This window comes from Acinonyx jubatus, chromosome A1 (assembly GCF_027475565.1).
Source record: "Acinonyx jubatus isolate Ajub_Pintada_27869175 chromosome A1, VMU_Ajub_asm_v1.0, whole genome shotgun sequence".
Lineage (NCBI taxonomy): Eukaryota > Metazoa > Chordata > Mammalia > Carnivora > Felidae > Acinonyx > Acinonyx jubatus.
In genome coordinates, this window is record NC_069380.1 from 234,997,215 (window position 1) to 235,020,381 (window position 23,167).

At 65.4% G+C, this 23,167-nt stretch overlaps 1 protein-coding gene and 1 long non-coding RNA gene across 15 annotated transcripts; one reads left to right on the plus strand and one right to left on the minus strand.

The window, feature by feature from the left end:
* Positions 1 to 1,357: 1,357 nt before the first annotated feature.
* IRX4 (iroquois homeobox 4) lies at positions 1,358 to 9,775 on the plus strand. 14 transcript variants are annotated; one of them, XM_053202411.1, is made up of 7 exons: positions 1,791 to 2,859; positions 3,688 to 3,930; positions 5,521 to 5,641; positions 6,123 to 6,374; positions 7,013 to 7,155; positions 8,034 to 8,362; positions 8,818 to 9,775. In XM_053202411.1, exons 3-7 carry the CDS (start codon positions 5,597 to 5,599, stop codon positions 9,639 to 9,641), a joined length of 1,593 nt encoding a protein of 530 aa, XP_053058386.1. In that variant the 5' UTR covers positions 1,791 to 2,859; positions 3,688 to 3,930; positions 5,521 to 5,596; the 3' UTR covers positions 9,642 to 9,775. The 14 variants fall into 14 exon arrangements, with proteins under 14 accessions (XP_053058398.1, XP_053058405.1, XP_053058386.1 ...); XM_053202419.1 differs by having other exon boundaries at positions 3,760 to 3,930; XM_027073769.2 differs by lacking the exon at positions 3,688 to 3,930 and having other exon boundaries at positions 1,791 to 2,070; positions 2,623 to 2,859.
* Positions 3,647 to 5,137, minus strand: LOC113603653 (uncharacterized). The gene is made up of 2 exons (XR_003425315.2): positions 4,701 to 5,137; positions 3,647 to 3,938 (listed from the first exon to the last, which is right to left on the minus strand). It is a non-coding gene; the product is annotated as an uncharacterized LOC113603653 (long non-coding RNA).
* Positions 9,776 to 23,167: the final 13,392 nt, after the last annotated feature.

Genomic DNA, 23,167 nt, shown 5'->3' on the forward strand with positions numbered 1-23,167 from the left:
AGAAGCCAGCGGAAGCTCTGGGCTCAGCGGCAGGGCCGGGAAGCCAGGACTGCTGGCTGTCCTTCTGCTCCGTGGAGGAAACAGAGGCACACGACAGGCCCGGAGACGAACACCACCCCGCGTGCCGTTGTCGGAGCAGGCAAATGAGCACTGTCCCCCAGCGGTTGCCGGAGCTTTGAAGGGAAAAAAGAGAGAGGACAGCAAGTAACTTTCTCAGACGCTATCCAGGTCAACAAATCTCAGACGTCATTATAAGGCCACAGATCATGAGGAGAACACCTCCACGGTTCCTTGAAATGATGGGGAGGGGGGTGGCGGGGGGGGGGGGCGCAGGGCAAGGTTCCTCCCGCTGAGTGACCTGGGACCCACCCAGACTGACTTCCCTCCTGGACTCAGGTCTCAGGAGCCGCTGGCTGTCCAGGCACAGGGGTGGCCCCAGGCCGGACACCCAGCCCAGCAGCACTGCAGTCAGCCCTTAGCAAGCTCCCACTCCGGCCACCCAGTCCTGGGCAGATTGCAGGCTTGCTGTCACCTTTGTACAGCCACCCCCACCTGCCCACACCAAGGCAGTCGCCGCTGCCCGGACAGCCCGAGGGGACTCGCGCGGACAGTAGCCGTGGGAGCTGGGCTCCCTCCGTGCCAAGGGGCGATGCTGCGGGGCTGGGAGTGCGGGGAAGGAAGCCGGGGCCAGAGCTGCTCGCCCAGCCTACTCCCAGGAGGCCTGCGCGCAGCCGAGCCCTCTGCCAGCTCCTCGGAGCGCGGGGTGGCGTGGCCAACGGGGAGACCCAGGAGAATCGCGGCCAAGAGCCAGCGAGGCGGTCTCGGGCGCCGTTCCTCTGGCCCAAGACAGCGGGGCGCGGGGGAGGGCGGCCTAACAGCCCCCGAAGGGTCTGGCCTGATGGAGGCGGCCTGCCTTCCTGCCGCCCCGTTGTGGCGGCGCCGTCTTCTCTGAGCCCGGCGTCCCTGCCCCCGCCCCAGGGCGCCCCCCGTGCCTGCCCCTACGCCCCACGCACCCAGGGCGCGGGCCAGGCGGAGGGGAAAGTTGGCGAGCGCGCGGCGCCCGCGGGGGAAAGCGTTAATGGGCGGCCGGGTGGGAGCAGCGCGCTCGCTCGCCCACGTCACGCCGGTGCGGGCTCGGCTGACGACCGCGGCGCCTGGGGACGCCGGCGCGCTCCGCTCGCCAGGTGCTCCGCCTGGAAATGTCTCCATTAGTTGTCGCCTGCTCCCCGCCGGAGCGCGCGCGCCGAGCGGCCGCGCAGAGCCCTCGCGGGCGGCCGGTAGTGGCCGGGCGCCACCGCAGGTAGGCGAGGTCCCCGCCGCCCGCCCCCGCCCCGGGGCTCCGAGACCCCTCCCCCCTTCCGGGGAGGCGGAGGCTCCGCGCGGCCGCCGAGGGGCGCGGGCGGCGGCGACTGCGGCGACTCCCCGGTGCGTCCCGGGCTGCGCGCTGCTCCCCGCGGCCCCGGCGCCCGAGCGGCGCGGGCGGGCGCGTCCCCAGCGCAGGTAGGGAGTGGGCTCGGCCGCACAAACTTTGCGGGGATCGCTCCTGCGCCGGAGGGCACAAAGTTTGCCGCCTGCCGCTGGGGTCTCCAGAGGCGGCCGCGTTCGCTGCAAGTTGCGGAAACGGGGTGCGGGGGAGGCGCGGGGCGCGGGGGGCCGACGCGGGGCAGCCGGGCCTGCCCCGGGACGCCCCGACCGCGCGCCTTTCCCGCTCGGGCGGCGCCCTGCGGGCGGGCGGCGGGGGCGCGGCGGGAGAGCCGGAGCGAAACGGTGGGGGGCGGGGGGCGGGGGTGCAGGCGGTTCGGGAGCAGGATTCCGCGCGCCTGCCTGCAGCTCGCCCGCCTCACTTCGCGTGAGACCCGGAGGACCGGCCGCGAAGGAGTGACCCGCCGACCTCGGCGCCAGCGACATCCAGAACGCCTTTCAGCGCCACACCCCGCCCGGGTGTCCGCAAGCAGTGGGCGGGCACCGGCGCCCCGAGGGCTGGCCCTCGCCCGGCTCCGCGCGCTCCAGCCTCCGCCCTCTGCCTGAGGTCAACTTCGTCGGGCTGGAGCGAGCCCCCGGAGGCTCTCGGTGCGGAGGACGGGGTGGCCCCGGGGGACGACTCAGGGAACCGCGGAGAGCGCCTGGCCTCGGCGGGGCTCGGGAGCGAAGCCCCACGGGGAGCGGGGCGGGGTGGAACGTTAGGGCGCGGCCTACCTCCCAGAGGCCCTCAGCGGCCTACAGCACGCCCCCCCCCTCCCCCCGGGGCGAAGAGGGCGACCCGTAGGCCTCTAACGTTGGGCGCTAACCGTCCTCAGGCCCCCTGGCCCTGGGCTCCTTCAGCACTCAACAGGCTGGCGGGGGCACCTCTCCCGAGCTGAGCAGCTGCTCGGTCCCCGGGGAGCCTCTCGGGGGGGGGGGGGGGGGTGTATTTAGAACCGAGGGTCCCTCGAGGGACTTGGGTTCAGCACGCGCGTCTGTGCAGGAGCATTTAGCTGATGGTACCTGAGATGCCCACCCTCCCGTTCTGCCGGCTCTGGGAGGGAAACCCCGGGGCCTCAGCCTTTCGGGAAAGGACACTGGGAGAGTTATTCCGGCGTTTGCCGCGGGACAAAGATAAACCAGAAAGTATCTCGGTTGCAGGAGGCCGGCCTCAGCCCGGCGCAGGGCGTCAGCGAGATGCCGGGGTGTGCGCCAGTCGGGAGACAGGCCTGGCCAGCCCTGCATCCAGGATCGGGTCGCGGGGCCTGGGTGAGCCGGGGCAAGGTCGCCAGGCTCCTCACAACAGCACCGAGCTTCCCCAGACAGGGTGGCCGCCAGGGTGCGGCAGGCCTGGAGCCGGCGGGAAGCGGAGGAAGCGGAGGCCTTGGAAAGTAGTCGGTGAGCTTGATTTCTGGATTAGGAGTCCAGGTTGCCTGGGAGAACCGGGCCAGCGGGTGGGGACTGGGGGCGTCCTTTTACGACCCAGGCTGGAAAGGGGAACGTTGCAGTGATGGCCAAAGGGAGCCCTTGACCCCCCTGAGGCCTCCACTGACGGCCTGTGCCCTCCAGGGCTCCGGGCTCCGAAGGCTGCTCACAAGATGAATGTTGGCGTGTTGAGGGGGCGCCGTTGCCCGCGAGCTGTGGCCCGGGTGAGGAAGGGCAGGGCGCAGGCCTGGGTGTGATGCCCAGCAAGCCAGAGCGCGGTGGCTCGGTGCCGCTGGGACCTGGGCGGTGGCTGTCCTCCCCCTGCCAGCCGAGGGCTCACGATCCCTGGGGTTGCGCCTTGGGAGTGGGGTGAGGACAAGGGGCTGAAGGCATCTTTGCCCCGGATTGCTGCTCCCGGAGCCCCCTCGGCCACCCGTGGCTCGGGCCCCTCCGTGGCCCAAACCTCATTACCAGGAGAGAGCGAGCTGTTTGTAAACAATAAATAATGGAAAGTAGGAGGATGTTCAGAAAAGCCACAGCAGAAGCCTGGAAAACTGGAAGGAGTTGGGAGGAGGGGGGTGGGGGAGGGGAGGGGCAGAGGAGGAAGAGGGAGAGCGACTGAGAGATTCATTTCTGCCCCAGAAGCCCCGGTGGCTAGTTTCTTATTATTTACAGGAAGGTGATATTAGCAATTCAGGTGAGAAAGAAATAAACACGGCCGCCACGAGATCAATACAGAATTCAGAAACAATTATTAATGTCATTTGACTCGTGTTCTTTATATATCTCTCCCGGCTACAGACGCTTAAACTGTCTGAATAATTTGCATGGGGCGGCTATTCATTATTTCCGATGATTTTCCTTCGCAAGCAGCTCGGACGTGGCCGGCTGTGGTTCAGCGCGATCGGAGAGCTCGTATTTTCATCTGTAAATTAAAGCAATTACGCAGCAGATATTATATGATGCGTACTGTGGTCTCCAGACAGTCATCAATCACCTTCAACCGAGCTGTCAGAGCGGGCAGATTTCGTTTCTGGGAGGCAGGTTTGCAGCTGGGGAGAGGGCGAGAACGTCATCATTAATTAGAGGGTGACCCTGGGGCGATTCACAGGTCTGAACCCAGGAATCTTTCCGAGCAAGTCTGCACAGCGCCGCCGCGCACAGCTCCCCTCCCGGCCGGCCGACCGCGGGAGGCCGAGCGGGGCAGAGCGGCAGGGGCGAGCCGGGGGGGTCCCCGGAGGGCGGCTGCCTAAAAGGCGGGGAGCGAGTTCGGGGTGCCCGGGCGCCCGTTTGCAGCCTGCGTGCTGGCCTCCGCTTTGCATTCGAGCTGGGTCCCAGGACCGGGACCAGATGGAAAGTCCTGGAGAGGGCGCACGGCTGTCCCCCAGCCCCCAGACTGCCCCGAACGCCCCGGGCCCAGAGCTATGCAAAACGGGCAGGGGAAGGCGTCCCGGCGCTCCCTCCCCTGCACCTAACCCGGAGGGGCCCCGGAGCAGGGCGGCGGAAACCTACTCTCCGGAGCGCGCAGGGCTGTCTGGCAGTCCCGGGTTCAGCCGCGAGGGGCAGGGGGAGGCTGGGAGGGCGGCCGCGGAAGGGGGTGGAGGAGGAAAGGGAGGGCCGCTCGCTGTGCAGGAACTCACAGGACCGGCGGTGGGACGCGCGGGGGTGGGACGCGCGGGGGCGGGGTGGGACGCGCGGGGGCGGGGGGGGGCGTTCCCGGGGGACAGGCTGGCGGGCAGACGCAGAGCCCCGCGGCAATTGGACCACCGAGGCCCGGAGTGGATGGCTCTGGGGAGTTCGCGGGACCCACACACCTGAGAGCAGGTTGCCCTTCGGACGCGCACACTGGCAGCCGCATCTGGTTCTGGAACTCCCCGCCCCGGAGCAGGGTTCGAACCGGCGGGAGGCCTAGCGGAGAGCCAGTTAAACAATAGTCGGGGTCGCGCGCGGGCCTGCGGAGCGGCCCTCCTGCACCTGCCGCCGAGCGGGGCGCGGAGGCCCGGCCGCCTGCGCCAGCGCCCGGCTAATTTTAACTGTTGATTACATCTTCAGTGGAGACTCGCTCGTGTGTCCCTTCACATGTCTCATTTGTAATTGAGACTAATGATTACAGTGGGGCGGGCAGGCGCAGGTGCTCATTAATTAATTTCTAATTAAAAGTGCTTCCCATCCTCGGTGACTAAGGAGAAGCGGCATTCGTGGGGGCGATATTGACTCCACGGACGGAATTCATTTGTCAGAGCCTGTTGTGGCCTCTTCGCCCCGCGCGGCGCCCCCGCCCCGCCGCCCCGCCGCCCCGCAGCCCCGCAGCCCGGCCGCCGCCAGTGACCCGCACGTCTGCGGCCCGGCGGAGCTGCGCGGCGTGGGCTGACGTCAGCGCCCCCGCCGCTGAAAGCCAAGCACATTTGACTTGACGGGTTCGCGCAACTCGGTGTTTTTTTTTTTCCCCCTTTTTTGCAAAATATGTATTTGTGTCGCCGCTGCGAGGCGGGCTGGTCCCAGAGCCCCCTCGAGGCTCGGGAACGTGAGGCTAAAAGGCTCGGTGCGGCCGCCGCGGCTCACTTTCCCACCGGGTTAGAAAAGTTTGCGGGGCGCGTGGATGAATTAACCCGCTCTTCCGCTTCGCCCTCCCAGCGCCTAGGAGCCGGCGGCCCCGGAGCAGTGGCCGCGCCACGCGGGCGACCACGTGCAGGACCCCGCCGGCCCCGCCATGTCCTACCCGCAGTTTGGATACCCCTATTCCTCCGCACCCCAGGTAAGGGGGCCCCGCGAGGGTGCGGGGAACGCGGCCGGACACGCCGGCTGGCAGGCTGTCCAGCGACCCGGGGTCGCTTCCCAGAGAGCGGGGCCTGTGCCAGGCGCTCCTTGCACCCAGCCCTGGGGAGGACAGGGGCGCCGAGAGACTCTGACGTGCGGGCCCCCCCTTGTCTCTCGCTTTCTTTGACCCTCGCCATCACCCCAGGAGAGACGTCGTGGCACAGGAGGGCGTGCGCGGCCTTGGGACCCCCCCCCCCCCACACACACCCACACACCCGGGGTGCGTGTGAAAACTCCGGGGCCTGGTAGGGCTGGTCCCCCAGTGGCTGGAGGAGGCCCAGCGGAGCGCACTCGCGGCAGGAGGGAACGCGCGGCGTGGATGGCAGTACGCCCCGGGCAGTGGGGCAGGGTCCCCTGGGCGGCGCGCCCCCCCTCACCCCCGGGCGCCGGCCCTTCCTCGCGGCCCCTCTCTCCCCCAGTTCCTGATGACCACCAACTCCCTGAGCACGTGCTGCGAGTCCGGCGGCCGCACGCTGGCCGACTCGGGGCCCGCCGCCTCGGCCCAGGCACCCGTCTACTGCCCGGTCTACGAGAGCCGGCTGCTGGCCACCGCGCGCCACGAGCTCAACTCGGCCGCGGCGCTTGGGGTGTACGGGGGCCCGTATGGCGGCTCGCAGGGCTACGGCAACTACGTGACCTACGGCTCCGAGGCGTCCGCCTTCTACTCGCTGGTAAGTGGAGGGGATTGTCTGAAGCCTTCCTCCGCCACGCCACGCCCCTGCCCCCTATTTGCCCAGCCCACCTCCCAGGGAGCCCGAGGCGCGGGCGCAAGTGCCCAGGACCCCACGCTGCAGGGGGAGCCTCCTGGCCGGGTTCCTCCCAGCACCGCCGCCCCCAGAGCTGGAGCTCGGCGCCCGCCCCTTGTCCCGCGCTTTCCTCCTCTGAGCTCCCTACCTTCACTCCTCCCGGTCTCCCTCCTCCTCCCTCCCAGTGCCCCACCGCTTGGCCCTCCCCTGCTCCCTTCCCCCTCCTCCCGCCAGCTCGTCTCCCCCCTCGCTCCTCCTTCCTCCCTGCGGTCGGTCGGTCCTCTTCTTGGGTCCGGGTCCTCCCTCCTGCTGTCTCCCAACCCCCACCTGTCCCCTCTGGCCCCCTCTCCCTCCAACCTCATTCTTCTCTCTCCTACTCCCCGACCCCCCCCCCCCCAATTCTGCGCGTCCTCTCTCCCCATCTTGAGGCTTCTTTGCTCCCTGGCCCCAAGAGAGAGTCCAGGGGTGGGGGTGGCTTATGAGGCTGCCCAGGGGTCTGTGCAAAGCGTGCAGGAGCCAAGGGGCCTGGGGGGCTGGGGTTGAGCTGGGTCGCCTCCCGGAAGCTGCGACCCCAGGCGCGTGGGATCCTACAGAATGGCTTCGACTCCAAGGACGCGCCGGGATCTGCGCATGCGGGCCTCGCGCCTGCTGCGGCCGCCGCCTACTACCCCTACGAGCCGGCGCTGGGCCAGTACCCCTACGACAGGTGAGGGACCAGCGGACAGAATCCCTCCTCACTGCCCCCGCCCGGGCCCCTGCGCTCCATTCAGTCGTCAAACTCCGCACCACCAGCCCCACGCCCCCTGTGAATCTTTGGGCGGCTAGGGGAGGGATTTCGGATCAGGTTTCAGCTGACCTTGCTTAGTCCGAGCCCCGCCCCCTTGGCAATCCTTGCCCCACTGGGCAAATGCGTCCCCGGCCTCTCCCTCTCGCTCCCTTCGCTGTCTGGACCCTCACAGCCCTCCTGCACTGTGGTTCTAGGCGGCTGTCAAGTCTCCCTGCCCAGGCTTCAGACGCCTCCTTCTGCCCAAGAGCCCAGCCCACCTTTCCCTTTGGTGGGAACCAGAAGGGGGAGTCCAGTCTGCTCATCCAGAGACGCGTGGCCCATCTTGGGGGGAGGAGGGTGACAATTATAAATTTAACTGCAGGAAGTCCACATAGGCCGTCTGGACGCTTTCTCCCCACGGACACTAATGACCACCCCTGCCCACTGCTGTTATATAGTTGGGTTCACATTTCTGTGGTTCGGGGATCAAAAGGGTAGGCGAGGGGCCCCATAAAGGAACCTGAAGAAATAGATGTCTATGTAGGGTGACAGAGACCTGGCCAGGCCTTGAGCCCGCATTCCACTCCGGCTAGGAAGGAGCCCAGGCTCCCTGTAAGTTGAATCAAATATAAACATCTTGGGCCACAAAAGGCTGTGCCTGTGGGCCGTGGCGAGGAACCAGGGGCCTGGGTTTGACCCAGGTCTTACCACCATAAACACACTCCCACGACGGGGACTGAAAGCCTGCCTGGGCCTGGGCCCGCCGCCCGCGACGCAAGGGTCTCGGCCCAGCGCCCCATTGCCCAGCCTGTCTCCAGGTACGGGACCATGGACAGCGGCACGCGGCGGAAGAACGCCACGCGCGAGACCACCAGCACGCTCAAGGCCTGGCTGAACGAGCACCGCAAGAACCCGTACCCCACCAAGGGCGAGAAGATCATGCTGGCCATCATCACCAAGATGACCCTCACGCAGGTGTCCACCTGGTTCGCCAACGCGCGCCGGCGCCTCAAGAAGGAGAACAAGATGACGTGGCCCCCGAGGAACAAATGCGCGGATGAGAAGCGACCCTACGCGGAGGGCGAGGAGGAAGAAGGGGGCGAAGAGGAGGCCAGGGAGGAGCCCCTCAAGAGCACCAAGAATGAAGGTGGGTGGGACCTGCAATGCTAAGGCTGGGGCACCGAGGCCGGGGACTCCCTGTGCCTTCTTCTTGGGTTCTGGGACCTCTGGAGACATTGAACCTGGGGTAGTAAGAGCAAACTGTCAGGGCACGGGCAACAAATGAAATGAGCTGACCCATGGGGGTCCTGACCTGGGGGCCTGCAGGAGTAACTGGGAACAGGCTTAAAGAAATCCAAAATAGCGCTTAAAACAATAGACACACTCCCCCTCCCCCCACCCCCCATTGATTTGAGCAGGAAATCGCTAGGCTTCTCTGTTACCACTTGGGGTTCTGGAGCAGGTGGGAGGTACAGGTGCTTCTCCTAGCTTGGGGGCGGGGGTCGGGCCCATAACTATGCGGCAGAGCTAGGAAGGAAGAGTGAGGTCCAGATTAGCGCCTTCCTCTCTTCCTGCACTGGCCCCTCTTTCTACCCCGCGCAGAGACGGTGGGCAAAGGGGAGAAGGATGTAGAACTCACAGACTTGGAGGATTTCGACCCGCTGGAGGCGGAGCCCCCTGAGTGCGAGCTGAAACCGCCCTTCCAGCCCCTGGACGGCGGTCTGGAGCGCATCCCCGCCGCGCCTGACGGTCCAAGCGCCCCGGGAAAGGAGGCTTCCGGCACCCTCCGGATGCCCCTGGCCGCCGGTGGCGCGGCCGCCCTGGACCAGGACCTGGAGAGGGCCAGAAGCTGCCTCCGGAGCGCGGCGGCTGCGCCCGAGCAGCAGCCTGGCGCTGGGGGCGGCTCGCAGGCCTGCGAGGCCAAGCTGGGCTTCGCGCCTGCTGGGGCGACGGCGGGCCTCGAGGCCAAGCCGCGCATCTGGTCGCTGGCTCACACGGCCACCGCGGCCGCCACAGCCCTGAGCCAGACTGAGTTCCCCTCGTGCATGCTGAAGCGCCAAGTCTCCGCTGCCCCTGCGGCCGCCTCCTTGGCTCCTGCGTCGTCCTCGCCTGCGGCCCCGGCCCCCACGGGTGCCCTGGACAGGCACCAGGACTCCCCGGTAACCAGTCTCAGAAACTGGGTGGATGGGGTCTTTCACGACCCTATCCTCAGGCACAGCACTTTGAACCAGGCCTGGGCCACCGCCAAGGGCGCCCTCCTGGACCCAGGACCGCTGGGACGCTCTCTGGGGGCAGGTGCCAACGTGCTGACGACGCCCCTGGCGCGCGCTTTCCCGCCCGCTGCGCCCCACGACGCCCCGACCGCAGGCTCAGCCAAGGAGCTGCTGGCGGCGCCCAAGGCCGGGGGCAAGCCCTTTTGCGCCTGACGGGCCCCGCCCCGCGCGGAGGAGGAGCAAACGGGGAGCCGGCCTGCTGCGCGTCGCAGACTCTGTTTCCACGGAGTTTCCAAAGCAGGACCGGAGCGCGTCCAAGTGCAGGCAGCCCACCCGCCGTGGGGGGACCGGCCACAGACCCCGCCTGGACAAGCATTGGTCCGGGCCGTTTCCGACCTCCGCCCCGGGCCCCAGCCGGGTAGGGACGCTCCCAGAGCACAAGGGAGCCGCCCCGGAGCCTAAAGTTTACGTCCCAAAGTTTACACGGACCAGACATTTCAGCTCTGAGGCTTAGTTTTGCCGCCTCCTCCCGGGTTTGAGGCATCCTTGCTCCTTCCGAAGACCCCTCAGCCTGCTGACCCGCGTTGTCCTCAGCACATCTTCCAGCAATCGCACTCCCACCTGTTTACACTGTTGCACACTCGTAACTCGATAAAATTACGTTTTTTTACGTGTATGTTCACACCAATAATTGCCTGCTTCAGAGGCTGATATAACAAACCAATAAAGCGAGTGATGGTGTTTGCATTGCAAAATGAACACGCTTCACACCCAGGGGGTTGAGGTCTTGCCCAGGAAAGGTGCTAATCGCCCAGGGCAGGAGGGGGCGGCGGCCTGCCCAGAGCCCCGAGAAGTGTCCCCGCAGAGCCCAGACGTCCTGCTTCAAAGCCCCGTTTATAGCAACGGTTACAGGAACGTCCAGGGATTTTGGAGTCTGTGAGAGATAGTGCACAGGCCCTAAACTTCAAACTCTCCCCCGTTACCACACTCCACAATGCTGAGAAAGTGGGGGCTTCCCTTGCAAGATTAGAGTAACTTTTAAACTTGCTAAATTCCCTGGAACTGGGGGAGGGGGGCGTGGACTGCGTGCCGAACGTCCTGAGCCGAAGTGACGCGGCCTTCCCGCCCCCGGCCCCGCCTCCCCTCCCTCCCGGGACCCGCCGCCCCGCCCGCGCTCCGAAAGCCCGGGGCCGCGCCCCGGGGGTGGGGTGGGGGGGCGAGCGCTTAGGCGGCTGCGGATAGAAGGCGGGGCTGGGAGTGGAGGCCCCGGGACGGGGGCGGGGGGCGAGCCGCGCCTGGCCCCGGTTCCCGCGCGCTTCCAGCCCTGGGTTCCCGCTTCCCTCCGGCCCCCACCCCCACCCCCACCCCCACCCCCGCGGAGCCCGGCCCGCACCTCCGAGCCCAGGAAGCTCTCGGGGCGCTCCCTCCGGTGGCGCGGGCCCCTGGAGGGCGGCGGAGAGCGCTGCGCTCTGCACTCGGGGTCCCCTCGCCGACCAGCGCTCGGCTGCGGGGGCCTCGTCGCAGTCGCAGGCGTCCCGAGGAAGGACGGATCGGCAAGTCGGCGAACCTGCCGGGGGGGGGGGGGGGGGGCCTTGGAGGCGCCCGCCGCGAGGCGGGGTCCCTCCCTGCGAGGGTTGGGACTGGACAGGGGCCCGCCCCCGCGGGGTCCCGGGCCGCCGGGGAGCCGCTCCGGGGCGGGCCTCGAGCGCTGGCGGCCAGAGGCCGGTGTCGGGGTCCGCGCCCCAGAGCGACCGGACCTCGGCCCCCGGCCCCTGAGAGAAGGGGGCGGTCCCGGACCCCGGTGGCCAGGCGGGCGCCGCGCCCCAGGCCTGTCCGGGCCGCGCGGTAATTGGATTGTATCCGCGCGCTGTCACCGTATTGACTTTCGCTCCCGTGGATGATATCATCGGGACTCGGAGGCTCGCCGCTGATGCGCCTGTCAAAGGCTGGGCGGGGGCCCCCGGCCCGGCGAGCGAGCATCAGCCAAGATAATTTGAAGTGAAATTTTCATTTTGACAGTAAACCCCTCAATTTCTAAAGGCTCCGCGCTCCGAGAGCTCGCTGGCAGGGGGAGGCTTTGCAGAAAGCCCACGTCTTAGACTGAAAAGGGCAAAAGAACTCGAATTAGTTGTAATAGATAAAAGGGCAAAAATAAAGAGTCAAGGGTACTTGACAGTAATAGCGAAAGTGGAGTCTCGGGGGAGACGCGTTGCGGCCGCGGCTGGGGCGCCAGGAATTTTAATGCGGCCGAGGGCGGCTGCCCCCGCGCCCCCACCCCAGCCCCAGACAAAGCCAGACATTTTCAGCAAAAATGAGGCTTCGCTGACGCAGGCGGCGCGGCGGGCGGGGTAGGGGCTGTGGGGGCCGCGGGGCCCGGGCCCCGGTGCGGGTGGCAGGGGCTGTGGGGGCCGCGGCCGGGTCTGGACCCCCGCCCCCCCCCTCCCGATCCCCCCGCAGCCAGTCCGGGTGGAGGGGGGGGGCCAGAGGGCTCCCGCTGCCGACCACGCCTTGGCCCTGGAGACCTCACACTCTGGGCAGGGTCTGTGGCGCAGGAAGCCCGGCCGGTCCCCGCAGACTGGAGGTCAGAATCCCGCACCGCAGGAGCCCCCAGACCTTGGTGGCGCCGACTGGAAGAGACTTGTTTGATTAATCTGCAAAATTGTGGGAATAAAGACATCAGGTGGGGGCGGGGAGTGAGCCGCGCACACCCCCCCTCACCAGGGGCTGTCCCTTGGACCTCCCCCTTACCTTTGGGGGGAATGCTCTGGAAGGCTGGCCGTAGGCACCCTTACCCCCAAGTGGCCTGTGTGCCCCCGGGGTGGGGGTCAGGAGGCGGATCCCCTCAGTGAGGGGGAGGGGACGGGACGCCGCCGCCGGGCTGGGGAGGGTGGAGACGCGGATTTTAAGGGTCCGTGGTGCTGGGGAGAAAGGTCGTGGCGGGGGGGGGGGGGGGGGGGGGCGGGGCCCCGCTTCCCTCCCGGGAGGCTGTCAGGGCAGCGGCGCTGGGGACCGCGCTCCCAGCCACTCAGGCGTGGCCAATTCAGACACACCAAGGAAGGGCTGCTAAATTAACGGCGCTCTTTACATAGCGCCCAAATAAAACTGTAATCAGCGGCGCGTTACTTTTCATTAAGCGAGTCTGACAGCAGCATATCCAGACCCGACAGGGAAATATACGGCGGCGGCCGCCCGGTCTAAGATAATTCCTTAAGCTCCATTAACAACTCTTAGCCGCGGGAAATGGGCTCCCGGAAAACGTCTCCAAATCTAAGAGCTTTATCGACCCTCAAACCGCTGCTGATGCCTCCATTTCTTTCTTTTTTTTTTTCTCTTTCTACCCCCCCCCCTTTTTTTTTTTAACATAAGGGAGACTCGTCCAGCGAGGTAATAGAGTTTGACACGACACCTTCTTAACTAGAGAGAGAGGCAGGGACACCAGCCCTTAAATGATATTTAAAAGGCAACCAATTAAGATTTAAAGTGATGGTCTCCTGAGACTGCCCGATTCATGCCCCCCACCTCTCCCCGGGCCTGCCTGCCTGTGGCTGCACGCGGCCTGCCCGCCCCTCCGCCTCTCTCCCTCTCCCCGGCCTACCCGCCGTGTGTTCCCCTCTCCATTCTGTCTGTGTCTTTCTCTTGCATAAAACAAGAGACAGAGAAAAGATCTTTCCGTGCTCCAGTCCTCCCCAGTGGGAGGATTCTTGGGACCGCCTGTCTCCTAAGGCAGATAGTAGCCGGTTGAGGGACACTGAGCCTGGCTCCCCCTGCGGACATCCAGCTGGCCACGTGGTGTCCCCGGTGCCCGGGGGCCCAGACGAGGCCTCTCCAGTGGGGTGTGGGCACCCAGGCTGCAGGCCGGGAGGTCGGCCTCGCTCACAGCGGGCAGGCCGTCCGGTGAAGGGACAGCCCAGGTTGGGGCGGGTGGCACTTGGTACCAGGGGAGCGCTCTGAAGCGCCTCCTTCCAGCTGGTACAATTGAGGCAGAGGGAGTCCCCCGTCCAGAGCTGCTGTCCTCTGCGCCAGGGCACCAGGAAGACGCCGTTCCCTCCCTCACAGTGACGGTGACACTGGCCAGGGTATTTGCCCCATTGGTGCCACTAAGCCGGAGAACCTGGAAAGCCCCTCGGCCAGGATCACGGCGTGGGAAGGCGGTGAAGTCCTGGGAAGGAAACACCGTGACCTTTCCATCTGACCCTGTCTGGAACAGTGGGGCCCTGGAGGAAGAGAAGGCGGGGGGGGGGGGGGGGGGGGAGGGGGGCCTTCAGGGAGGAGGGGGGCAGGGAGGAGGAGGGAGGACTGCCTTCCAGCAAGTCTGGCATCAGCTTCATGAAATTGGGAAGAAACTGCCTTTTCCCCGGAGGACTCTGGCCCTGGGGTGAAGAGGGGTTTACTGAAGCCCCGGGACCAGTCAGGCCCCTGCACATTGGGGGATCCCTGAGCGGGCGGCGCCCCCACTTTGCTGCTGAGGTGCAGTGGGCCGACGCCGCCCGGAAGGCACTGGGGCAGGACTGTACGAGGCGAGGCACCCGTCTCACCGGCCTGGGAGGGGGGGGAGTCTTCCCTGGCCCCGGGCCCCCTCCCCCCCGGGGCTTATTGCCACTTCCAAGGAGATCTAAACACGAAGGGTGGAGTTCAGGAGCCAGAAGCCCCACCCGCTAAGAGCCTTAATGTCTTGAACTAAGCCCACCGAGTGAGCGCCCAAAGCGGGAATTAGAGCGAGAAGGGGCTTATGCAGGCTTGGCGTGAACCCTGGCCCACGCGGGGTGGCTGATGCCTCCCTTTCAGCAATCCAACCGGAATTCTGTGTCCGTTACAGTGGTGTGGTCACTCCAGGGAGGAGCTCCCAGAAAAGGAGCTGAATGTCTGTAGCAGCATCCGACCTCCGCTTCTGGTGTCGATGCAGGCGAGACTGAGCGGGGCCGCCTGTGTGCTTAGGGACTCTGTCATCTGGCCGGGAAACAGTCATGATGGGAGTAGAAGTGATGGGGGCATCAATGTGGGGGGCGCACCAGCCTGGTCCTCCCTGCCTTTGCTTCTCAAGGCGCTGCGCTATCTTAAAGGCATAATAACCCTTACGTTCGTCCGATCGAGCCGGTGGAAGGAGCTGATGGGGTCATGTGCACAACACTTGTGTGAACCCCGTTTCCACCGGCCCGGGGTTTGCAGATGCTATGCTGAGGGAGAGGCACTGAGTGTCAGCCTGCCCGGCCCCAGCAGGTGCAAGCAGGCCCGGCCAGGAGAGGCTGGGAGAGCAGGAGGGGCCCACGCCAGGCCCCAGAAGCTATTCAGCAGGTCAGGCACACGTGTATGTCGTCGCTGCTTGCCCCTGTCCTGCTGGGATGATGCCCCGGGCCGGCCGTGGTGAGCTGGGAGGGCCCACAGCTGGCCTGGCGAGGGCCTTTGTGACAGATGGAGCAGGAGGAGGGAGAGCATTCACGGTGGAGGGAGGGGCCAGTCCAGAGGCCAGGGCACCGGAAGTGACAGGACTCACACGGGTGAGTGCAGGGGAGACAGGGAGAGCAACACCAGTCGAGCCGGACTGGGGAAAGTGTAGGTGGGACAGTGAGCAGGGGGGTAGCTTCAGGTCACCTGCCACAGCCCCCTAGGGGCAGGAAGTCACCCAGTTCCCAGGGCAGGGCTGGGATGCGGTGGCTAGGTGTGGACAGGCGGGTGTAGGCAGGCCAGTGTAGGCAGGTGAGTGGAGAGAGGTGGGTGTAGACAGGTGGGCATAGTCAGGTGGGTGTAGACAGGTGGGTGTAGACAGGCGGGTGTAGGCAGGTGGGGGCTGTTCACCAAAGTGTGTCCGGCTCACCTGACCTGGGGCGGCCAAGGACAGAAGAAAACCATCCAATCATCCGCCAGAGTGCAGGCGGCAGAGACAAACCGCAGGACAAAGGCAATGTGGTTTCCATGTGACGCTCTGACATTTGCTAGTGGCCTAGTAAGATTAGGGGCATCTCTGGGGCCAGCAGGAAACTGATGGGTGCGTGTAAGTATGCGGGTGCCACGGGCCAGGAGAACAGCCACACAGCGGCATGGCCACGTCCCTGCCGGGCTTTGACTGGCGCCTCGCGGGCATCCTGGCCTTACCAAGGGCACCTGCCCGGGGGACCCGCAGGGTCAGGTGAGGCCGCTCTATCGGAAACGCCTGGCAGACGTATAGCTTGGTCCAGCTGTGGCCTCCCCAGTGCAGGGGCAGGGCGGGGAGAGGGAAGGGCGCCAGCACCTTTGGCTGAGGAGCTGTCACTGAGAGAGCCTGCCTAGAATGAGGCGAGCAAGCCCGCCTGCACCTACAGAGGGTGGGGGGGGGGGACGCCAAAGGAGAGACCTCGCTGAGTCGGCTGGAGGAGGAGGGGGAGCTCACCCTCTGCGCAGGGGTGAGGGAATGGAGCAGGGGGGCAGGACCCAGTGTCACGGGCCAGAGGGCAAGCAGCCCCAGGCCCCCAGGAGCCCCGCTCCCGCACAGGCCGGGGAGGACCCGCCCCACGACCCCTCCTGTGCACCAGAGGGCAATGCACCGGGCACGCGGTCCTGCGGGGAAGCGACGGCCGACCGGCGCCACCGATCACAGGACCCCCACCCCGGGCCCCAGCCTGAGCTCGGAGTGCAGCCCCGCCCCACCCACCCCCAGGCTGACCTGGAATCGGGGAGCGTGTCCCCGCCCCTCAGAGACTGACTCACGTGCCCACAGCAGCCTCACCAGCCAGGAGCAGGGTCTGCCCATCACACAAGTGACGCCCGTTCACAATCAGCCTGCAAACGGGACCTTAATTAATGAATTTGATGATAGAGACTCTTTTCATGGAACATTAGCCCAAGTTCAAGATAATCAGCCTGAACACAAACTCCAGCTTCGCAACAACACTCGCCGGGGGCAGGAACATAATTTACGTCCAGCAAGTGGGTGGGCGCGCGGCTTCCGGGCGGGGGGCTCACCTCCAGGCACAGGACCGTCCAGGAGCTGGGGACAGACCCTTCTGTGGCACGGCGCACACACAGGCTGTCATGGGCACCTCTCGGGGTCATCAGAGTCCATTGCACGCGGCCCTGCTTCCGCTGGTCTGTGGATATGTGACGGATGCCCCTGTGTGTCCGTGAGAACAGGATGAAGGTTTTCCGAGGCGGCCCCATCTCTGTGGACGGGGCGGCCCTGACGGGGGGTGGGGCACTGAGGCCGGAGAACCTCAGGATTTAGGGGCCACAGCTGGCCTTTCCCGCTGGCACTTCGGTAGTGAAAACCGGTCACGTGCGTGGTTGTGGCTATCTGTGTGGGACCCTGGGGACTGCGGGGGTGGGGGCAGCACCCCGAGGATGCTCCAGGCTGGGCCGGCGTGGGGGGAGGGCGTCCCACAGCAGTTCTGGGGGGAGGGGAGCCGCAGGGGCAAAAATGCCTGCCGTGCAGGGGAGGCGCCCAGGGTTCAGAAAGGCAGCGGCAGGCCTGGCGGGAGGGGTGCCCCCGCCCCGCTTTCCTCCTCCCCTTCCCTCCCCAGCTCAGCTCGCTGCCTCGCCGGGGGTGGGGCGCTGGAAGCAAGGGGGGAGGAAAATCCGGTGAGTGTGGCCTCACCAAGGGGCACCGCTGACCCCAGGGGAGACCCAGGGCCTGTGGGATCCGGCCACCCCATACAGAGCTCACTTCTAACTCAGGCGCTGCAGGGGTGAGGCGCACACGGTGGGAATGGAGGAGACAGCGCTTTAGAGGCTCACACTCCTTCTCCACCTCGCCTGTGTCTTCAGTAACACAGCAGCCTAGAACGTTCCACCGCAGGAGGGCAAGGAGCCCCTTGGGGAGGACACAGGCGCAGGGACCACACAGTTGGCCGAGGGTGTCCCGCAGGAAGGGGCCCCAGAGCCCTGGGGACAAAGCAGCCAGCGCTCAGGCACCCTCGTGCCTCCCCGCCCGCCCCCACAGCCTGGTTGGTGGCCCTCCTCTAGATTTCATTCCAGACCCCAGCTTCCCCCATGGTGCAGCACATGCAGCTCATTAGGGTGAATTTTCAGCGCATTTGCAACCTTTCACCCATTTCCAGCTCAGCGGGCTGGGGCTGCAGGGAAGGCCCCCCAGGAAGCAGTGGAAGGGCCCTCTGGACCCCAGACAGTGGGTTCCAGAGCCCCCGGCAACCCCCCTACGGACACAAACCACATTGTTATTTTGGTTTTGTTCCCAAGCTTCTGGAAACCAGAGGTCACTTTTTATTCCTCCGGTTCGAGTACAGAATAGATCACGTGGCGCACTGAGCTGCTGGGCCCGCACTGCCGCACCACCCCTCCTCGGACGTCTTGTCCAGACGTGCCCGGTTCCACGCCCTGGGGAGACCGGCGACCAGGCGGCCTCCCTGCTCCTCACCTGCCCGTAACAGCGCTGTCCCTGCAGTGAACAGAGACCGCGTCGTCCAAGCCTGGGTCACCGAAGTCCCAGGCCGCGTCTCGCGGGCCGCCACCCGCCCTTGACAGGCGTGGGTTCGCGGGGGGAACGCCCCAAGACCCCGACCTGCTTCGGGCTCTCGAAACCAAGGGCGCCCCTTGTGTGGAGAAGTTACAGGGCTGTGGGGTCGCATCGCAGGGAAGGGGGTAGACACAGATACGTGCACAGACTTAGAAATAAAAGCAACATGACACGTGCACACAAGGGACACGTTAGACGCGGGAGAGGCAGTGTCTCCCGCCTTTTCTAGGTGGTTCGTTGAAGATCAAGTTTAGGGGTTTCATCACGGCTTTGCTTTGGTTTCACATAATCACCTGACTTCTCATGCGGTTTGGAGAACGAGACTGTGGCCCTGAAGCACGTGGGGCCCTCGCGGGTCCCTGCTCAGCCCAGCAGCGCTGGTGGCTGATCCTGCAGTGTCTCTGTGCCCCTCTCCGGCCTGCGCTGACCCCTCTCCTCGAGTTCACCCAGAAAACGGACGTAATTCAGGCACTTGCTGCAAAGGGACGGCAGCGGTTTACAGGACCAGGTGATCCCCGCTCAGGGATCGTTATGCTCAACAGAGGAAGGGACATGGTGATGGCCACCCGGGGCCGCTGAGCGCCCAGGCGCCCAGCTGAGTAACACCCACCTCCCCCAGCACAGGGGGCCGGGCTCCGAGGGTGCCGCCCTGGCTGGGTTGTTCAGGACGGTGCGTGCTCGCAGGACACGGCTCCGTCCAGACCATGCGCAGGGCGGCAGTCAGATGGAACGGTCTGCCGCGCACACGTCACCGGGGGGACGGGAACCAGTCTGCAGCAGCCACGTCGTCCACCCGGGCCCGGGGCTCCCGCGCCACCACCCGCCCTCCGGCCTCCGCAGGGTTAGTAGCTGTGCCATCACGAGCGGCTCGTGAGAGGCTGGGGGATCAGAAACAGGGAGCCTCGCTGTCCAGGAGACAGAGGGACAGAGCGGGCAGGCCGCAGGACATCCGGATGAGCCACGACTGGGCTGGCATTCAAGCATCTGCACTGGGGGCTGTCCTGCCCACCCAAGACCACAGGCTGACACCCCGGCGTTTCCTTCCAGAAGACCCTTACCCTAACCGCCCCACTCCCTGCATCCCCTTAATCCACACAGGGCCGTCTCTCCACTGACCAAGCCTTGAGTGCAGGTGCAGTTCCGGGAAACAGAACCTCAGGATAGAAATCTAGATGGAGTTTGCTGGTCGGATGGGATCCAGAGGCATCCGTGCTGCCCATGGTCTGCAGCACCTACAGCCACAGAACCATGACGCAAGCCATCACCTGTGGCCGGCTCCAGACGGCCGCCTGTTCACAGGAGGCTCTGGTGACCAGACGGCCACCACGTGCACCAGGGTAGAAACTTGCAGAGCGAGGGCCCGGGCATGAAGAACCCCAGGGCTCTGAATCCCCATCCTGGACCCCGTCAGGACCAGAGAGCTACGGGGCTGTCCTAAAGGAAGCCCTTCTCTCCAGTAGCCTGAGGGTCACAGGCTGGAAACGGGATTCTCTGGCCGCCTGGCAGGGCACCTGGGGTCCCAGCCCTGGAGGGCCTGAGCCAGTGACCGGGGCGGCACCATGAGAGGACAGGGACGGAGTCCAGTAAGGGGAGGGTGTGAGCCCCTGCCTACTCTGGGCACTTCTCGCTGCCCTGGCCCCAGCCACCCTCTCCTTGTCTGGGAACACCTGGATCCCCATTACCCCTCGGTGCTTCAAAACCCGAAACCCACCTGAAATCCCGGGGGTCCAGGGCTCAGCTACAAACTGACCAGGAGGACGGGCCGTGCGCGCAAGACGATTGTACAATTTTTATGGACAGAACCACAGGGAGTCTGGAGGGCAGTGGCCCCGAGGGCAACAGGCCAGGCTGGAGGGCGTGGCATCCCCCACCCTGTGCTCTGGCTCCGTGGCATTGGCTGGGGCGGCTTAGAGGGGCCCCCAGCGTTTCAGCGGCTGATGGAGATGTGGGCTCTCTGGCCGCCACGTGGAATTAAATCTGAAGGGGAGGACACCAAGTCTCGGGAGACAGGACTGTGGCATCAGGTGGGCTCACCATGCCTGCCCTGCTCAGCCTCGCCCAGCCCTGCCCATTCCCGCCACAGGCCCCAGCGCATCCCCTCCCCCAGCCCTGGGAAGGGAGCGGTCGAAGAGAGAGCCTGCATTCTCGAAGGCCCTGCGAGGCTCTTCCCTGTGGGCTGAACACGAGAGACCCCGATTTCGCGGGGATGGCGTCCCAGGGCGCCAGGGCCAACGGCTAGGTCTCGACCGCCAGAGACAAGGTGTACGTGGGACCCCATTCACGAATCCCAGTAGTCAGCACGCTCAAATCCTACTTGACTTGTACAATAAGGGGGACAAAGACAAAAAGCCTGGAAACGAGCAAAAACCGGGTCAAACCTCCAAGCCTGACGGACGAGATTCGACCTGAACCATGGCCTGCTGACCAATGCCCAGCTTGTGCCGGTTCCGAGGCCCCGTGCGGAAGGGAGGCCGTGTCCCCTGGGCTGACACCTCTGCGCCACCAGAGGTGCGCATGCAAGTCTCCTTCCTGACCTTCCCGAGAGGGCCAGCGTGACCGTGTGCCGTGTGAGGGACACATCCCGGGGATTTCTGCACAGTGGCTCAGGATGGACACTAATTTCTGGAAATCAGGAGGGCCGCCGTGGCCACAGTCAGGACAGGAACCCGTGCAGGCAGGTGCATGGAGCTGGGGCTCAAAACCTTGAGAGATTCGGGGGTGGTGACCACAGTCAGATACCCACCGACCTCCCCGTGACCTGTACAGGGCACGGCTGGACCTCGTAGGACGTCATCGAATCACCGTAAACTCAGGAGGGTGGTGACCCCCGCTGGGGCTGACTCTCCACACGTGGCTTCTTTAGTGAGAAAAGATCAACGCGTCCCTTCTCACCAACGTATGGCTAACGATGTGCGAGTGCATTTTTCTCTATGGCGGTTAGTAAACACCACCACACATACGGTTTCACCCGCAAAGAAGGCTGTGCTAAAGCCCCACTGTGCTCCCTGAAGCCCCACTGTGCTCCCTGGCCCCCGGGCGTGACCGGGCGCGCCGAGTGAGTGGCTTTGATCACAAAAGCGAGAGTGGTCACCACTCCACACGGGAGCAGGGAGGAGAATGCCTGCACTCCAGAAGGTTCTCTGGGCTTTTCAGATACTCCCATCCTGTGGGTAAAGAAAAGTTGCTGTAATCTGACACGGGGGAGGGGACATCTATTTGATTGGAGACGGAGTCTTCAAAGAGGTGAGCAACTAAAGTGAGGTCACTAGCGTGGGCCCTAATCCAATCTGACCGGTGTCCTGAGGAAGGGAGGAGATCAGGACACAGACACAGGGGGAGGTGCCTGTCCACGGGCCGAGGAGAGAGCAGCCTGCCCGCCCGGCCCTCGGGCTTCCCACCGGCAGGCTTCCCTTGCTCGAAGTCACTGGGTCCGTGGTACGGCCGTCGCCCCAGCAGCCCCCGGGCACTGACGGGGGGCGGTGGGAGAAGCTGGACGCCCAGACGCGGGCAGAGTCGAGGCTGACAGCCTGGCTCAAACCCTGTGAAACGCCGGGCCCGCAGCCTTTCCTGTTAGCAAGTGGTCAGGCATCTTGTGCAGACCTTTGGATTTGCTGTGGGCTTCCGCTAACACACCCCCGAGCTTTGCGAATGCTCCCAACTGGGGGTATCCCGTTTGCGCACGTGTCTGCTGGGTTTCTGAGAAGAGCGACGCGCCCTCGGTACGCGGGCAGAGACCTCGGCTTTCGCGAGACGACGACGGGCTTTTCATTGCAGGTTCGATGGTGGACCCCGCAGCGAGACCGCATCCTGCGAGCTTCACGAGGCCCGTGCCCTGGGGCATCGCGACGGGATCTCCGGGGCCGTCCTGGCACAGAGACAGACAGCACCGCTCACGTCACTGCACGCTGTGGCTGTTGGTGTCACCTAGACCCGCCCGGTTTAAAGCCCCGCTTCCGGAGGTCTTACTTGCCTGCTCCACTCGAACTCATCTGCACTCACGGGGCCTCGGGGTAGGGGGCGGCATCCCCGACGCGCATGTTACTGCCCAGTGACACCCTCGTAAATGAAACAACCGGGAGAGAGCAGTGCGGGCAGTCGGGCAGAGCGGGCCTGTGCTGAACTGCCTCTGCGGCACGAGCGGGACCGCGATGCCTGTGCGTCCCCAGGGGCCTCGGGCTCGGTCCCCTTTCCTGGCACTCCCCACACCCGGGGCGGTGTCCTTGCAGGACACAGAAAGGGCGGGGGCTGCACGGGCACGGCATCTTCTCTCTACAGCAGCCGAGGCCCCAAGTAGCCCAGCCCATGTCTGCAGGACTGTGGACGGGTCACAAGTCCGTGCACGGTCAAAGCCACCTACCAGAAAGAAAGCGGGTGCTCCTGAGTCCCTCAGCCCATCTTGCTGGGGCTGTCCTGTCAGGAGGCTCTGCCTCGCCAGGGACAGCAGAACCACAGACACACAGGGCGAGGGACCTCCCTGCCGGGCGGCTGGGCACACAGAACCCCTGGCTTCTCAGTTATCAGAACCAAGCCCAGAGGGGCCAGCAAATCTCTGGTTCCAGAAGAGACACTGGGAAGATGTCAGGTGGTGACACGGGACAATGAGGACGGGTCACGGGCAGGAGGGTTACTACGGCAGGAGGTGACTGTGACCTGTGGACAGGAGACCACAGGGCTAGGAAGTCCCTCGGCCAGGGCCAGCGGCGCCCGCAACTCTGGTCCAGGGCACATGACTGTCCCACCAGAGCAAAGCAGAGGTTGGAGGTCAGAGAACCCAGGGTGGGGCCTCCGAGGTCCCAGAAACCTGCGAGGGAGGGAAACAGGGTTCTGGTGGAGGAAGTGTCTTTGGAACGACAGCCGTCCGCAAACGGCCTCCAGCGACAGGAGGAGTGGGCACTGGGGCTTTGCCCTGGTTCCACAGGCAGGCAGAGGGGCTTTCCTCCCTCTGAGGCCGGTCTCCGGGGTGGACCCCTTCCAGGGCCCTGCTCCCCCACACCTCCTGGTGGGTGCGGGAGCAGGAGCATCAGCGCTGTCCCGTCCGGGGGGCAGGGCGCTCTCGTCAGTAAGGCGGCCCCCCTTCCTCCCTTCACCCCGCACTGACAGCTCATCAGCTGCACGAAGGACAGATGGCCCCAGGTCATCCTGCAAAAGTCAAATTGTCCTTTGACCTTGCCCACATGACCTCCGCATTACTCTTCCGTGTTGCAGAGAAATAGCGCATAAATCGCCCTCGCCTCCCGCCCCACCGTTTCCCTGTGTTTCTCCGGGTTTCTCGCTGTAGGGGAAGCATCCACAGGCC

Bases quoted from the DNA above. Each gene is read 5' to 3' on its own strand.
- IRX4 (XM_053202380.1), top strand. From the start codon at position 5,350: ATGTATTTGTGTCGCCGCTGCGAGGCGGGCTGGTCCCAGAGCCCCCTC. The intron at 5,642-6,122 runs GTAAGGGGGCCC...TCTCTCCCCCAG, and splicing joins CCTATTCCTCCGCACCCCAG to TTCCTGATGACCACCAACTC. The intron at 7,156-8,190 runs GTGAGGGACCAG...ACCCTCACGCAG, and splicing joins GGCCAGTACCCCTACGACAG to GTGTCCACCTGGTTCGCCAA.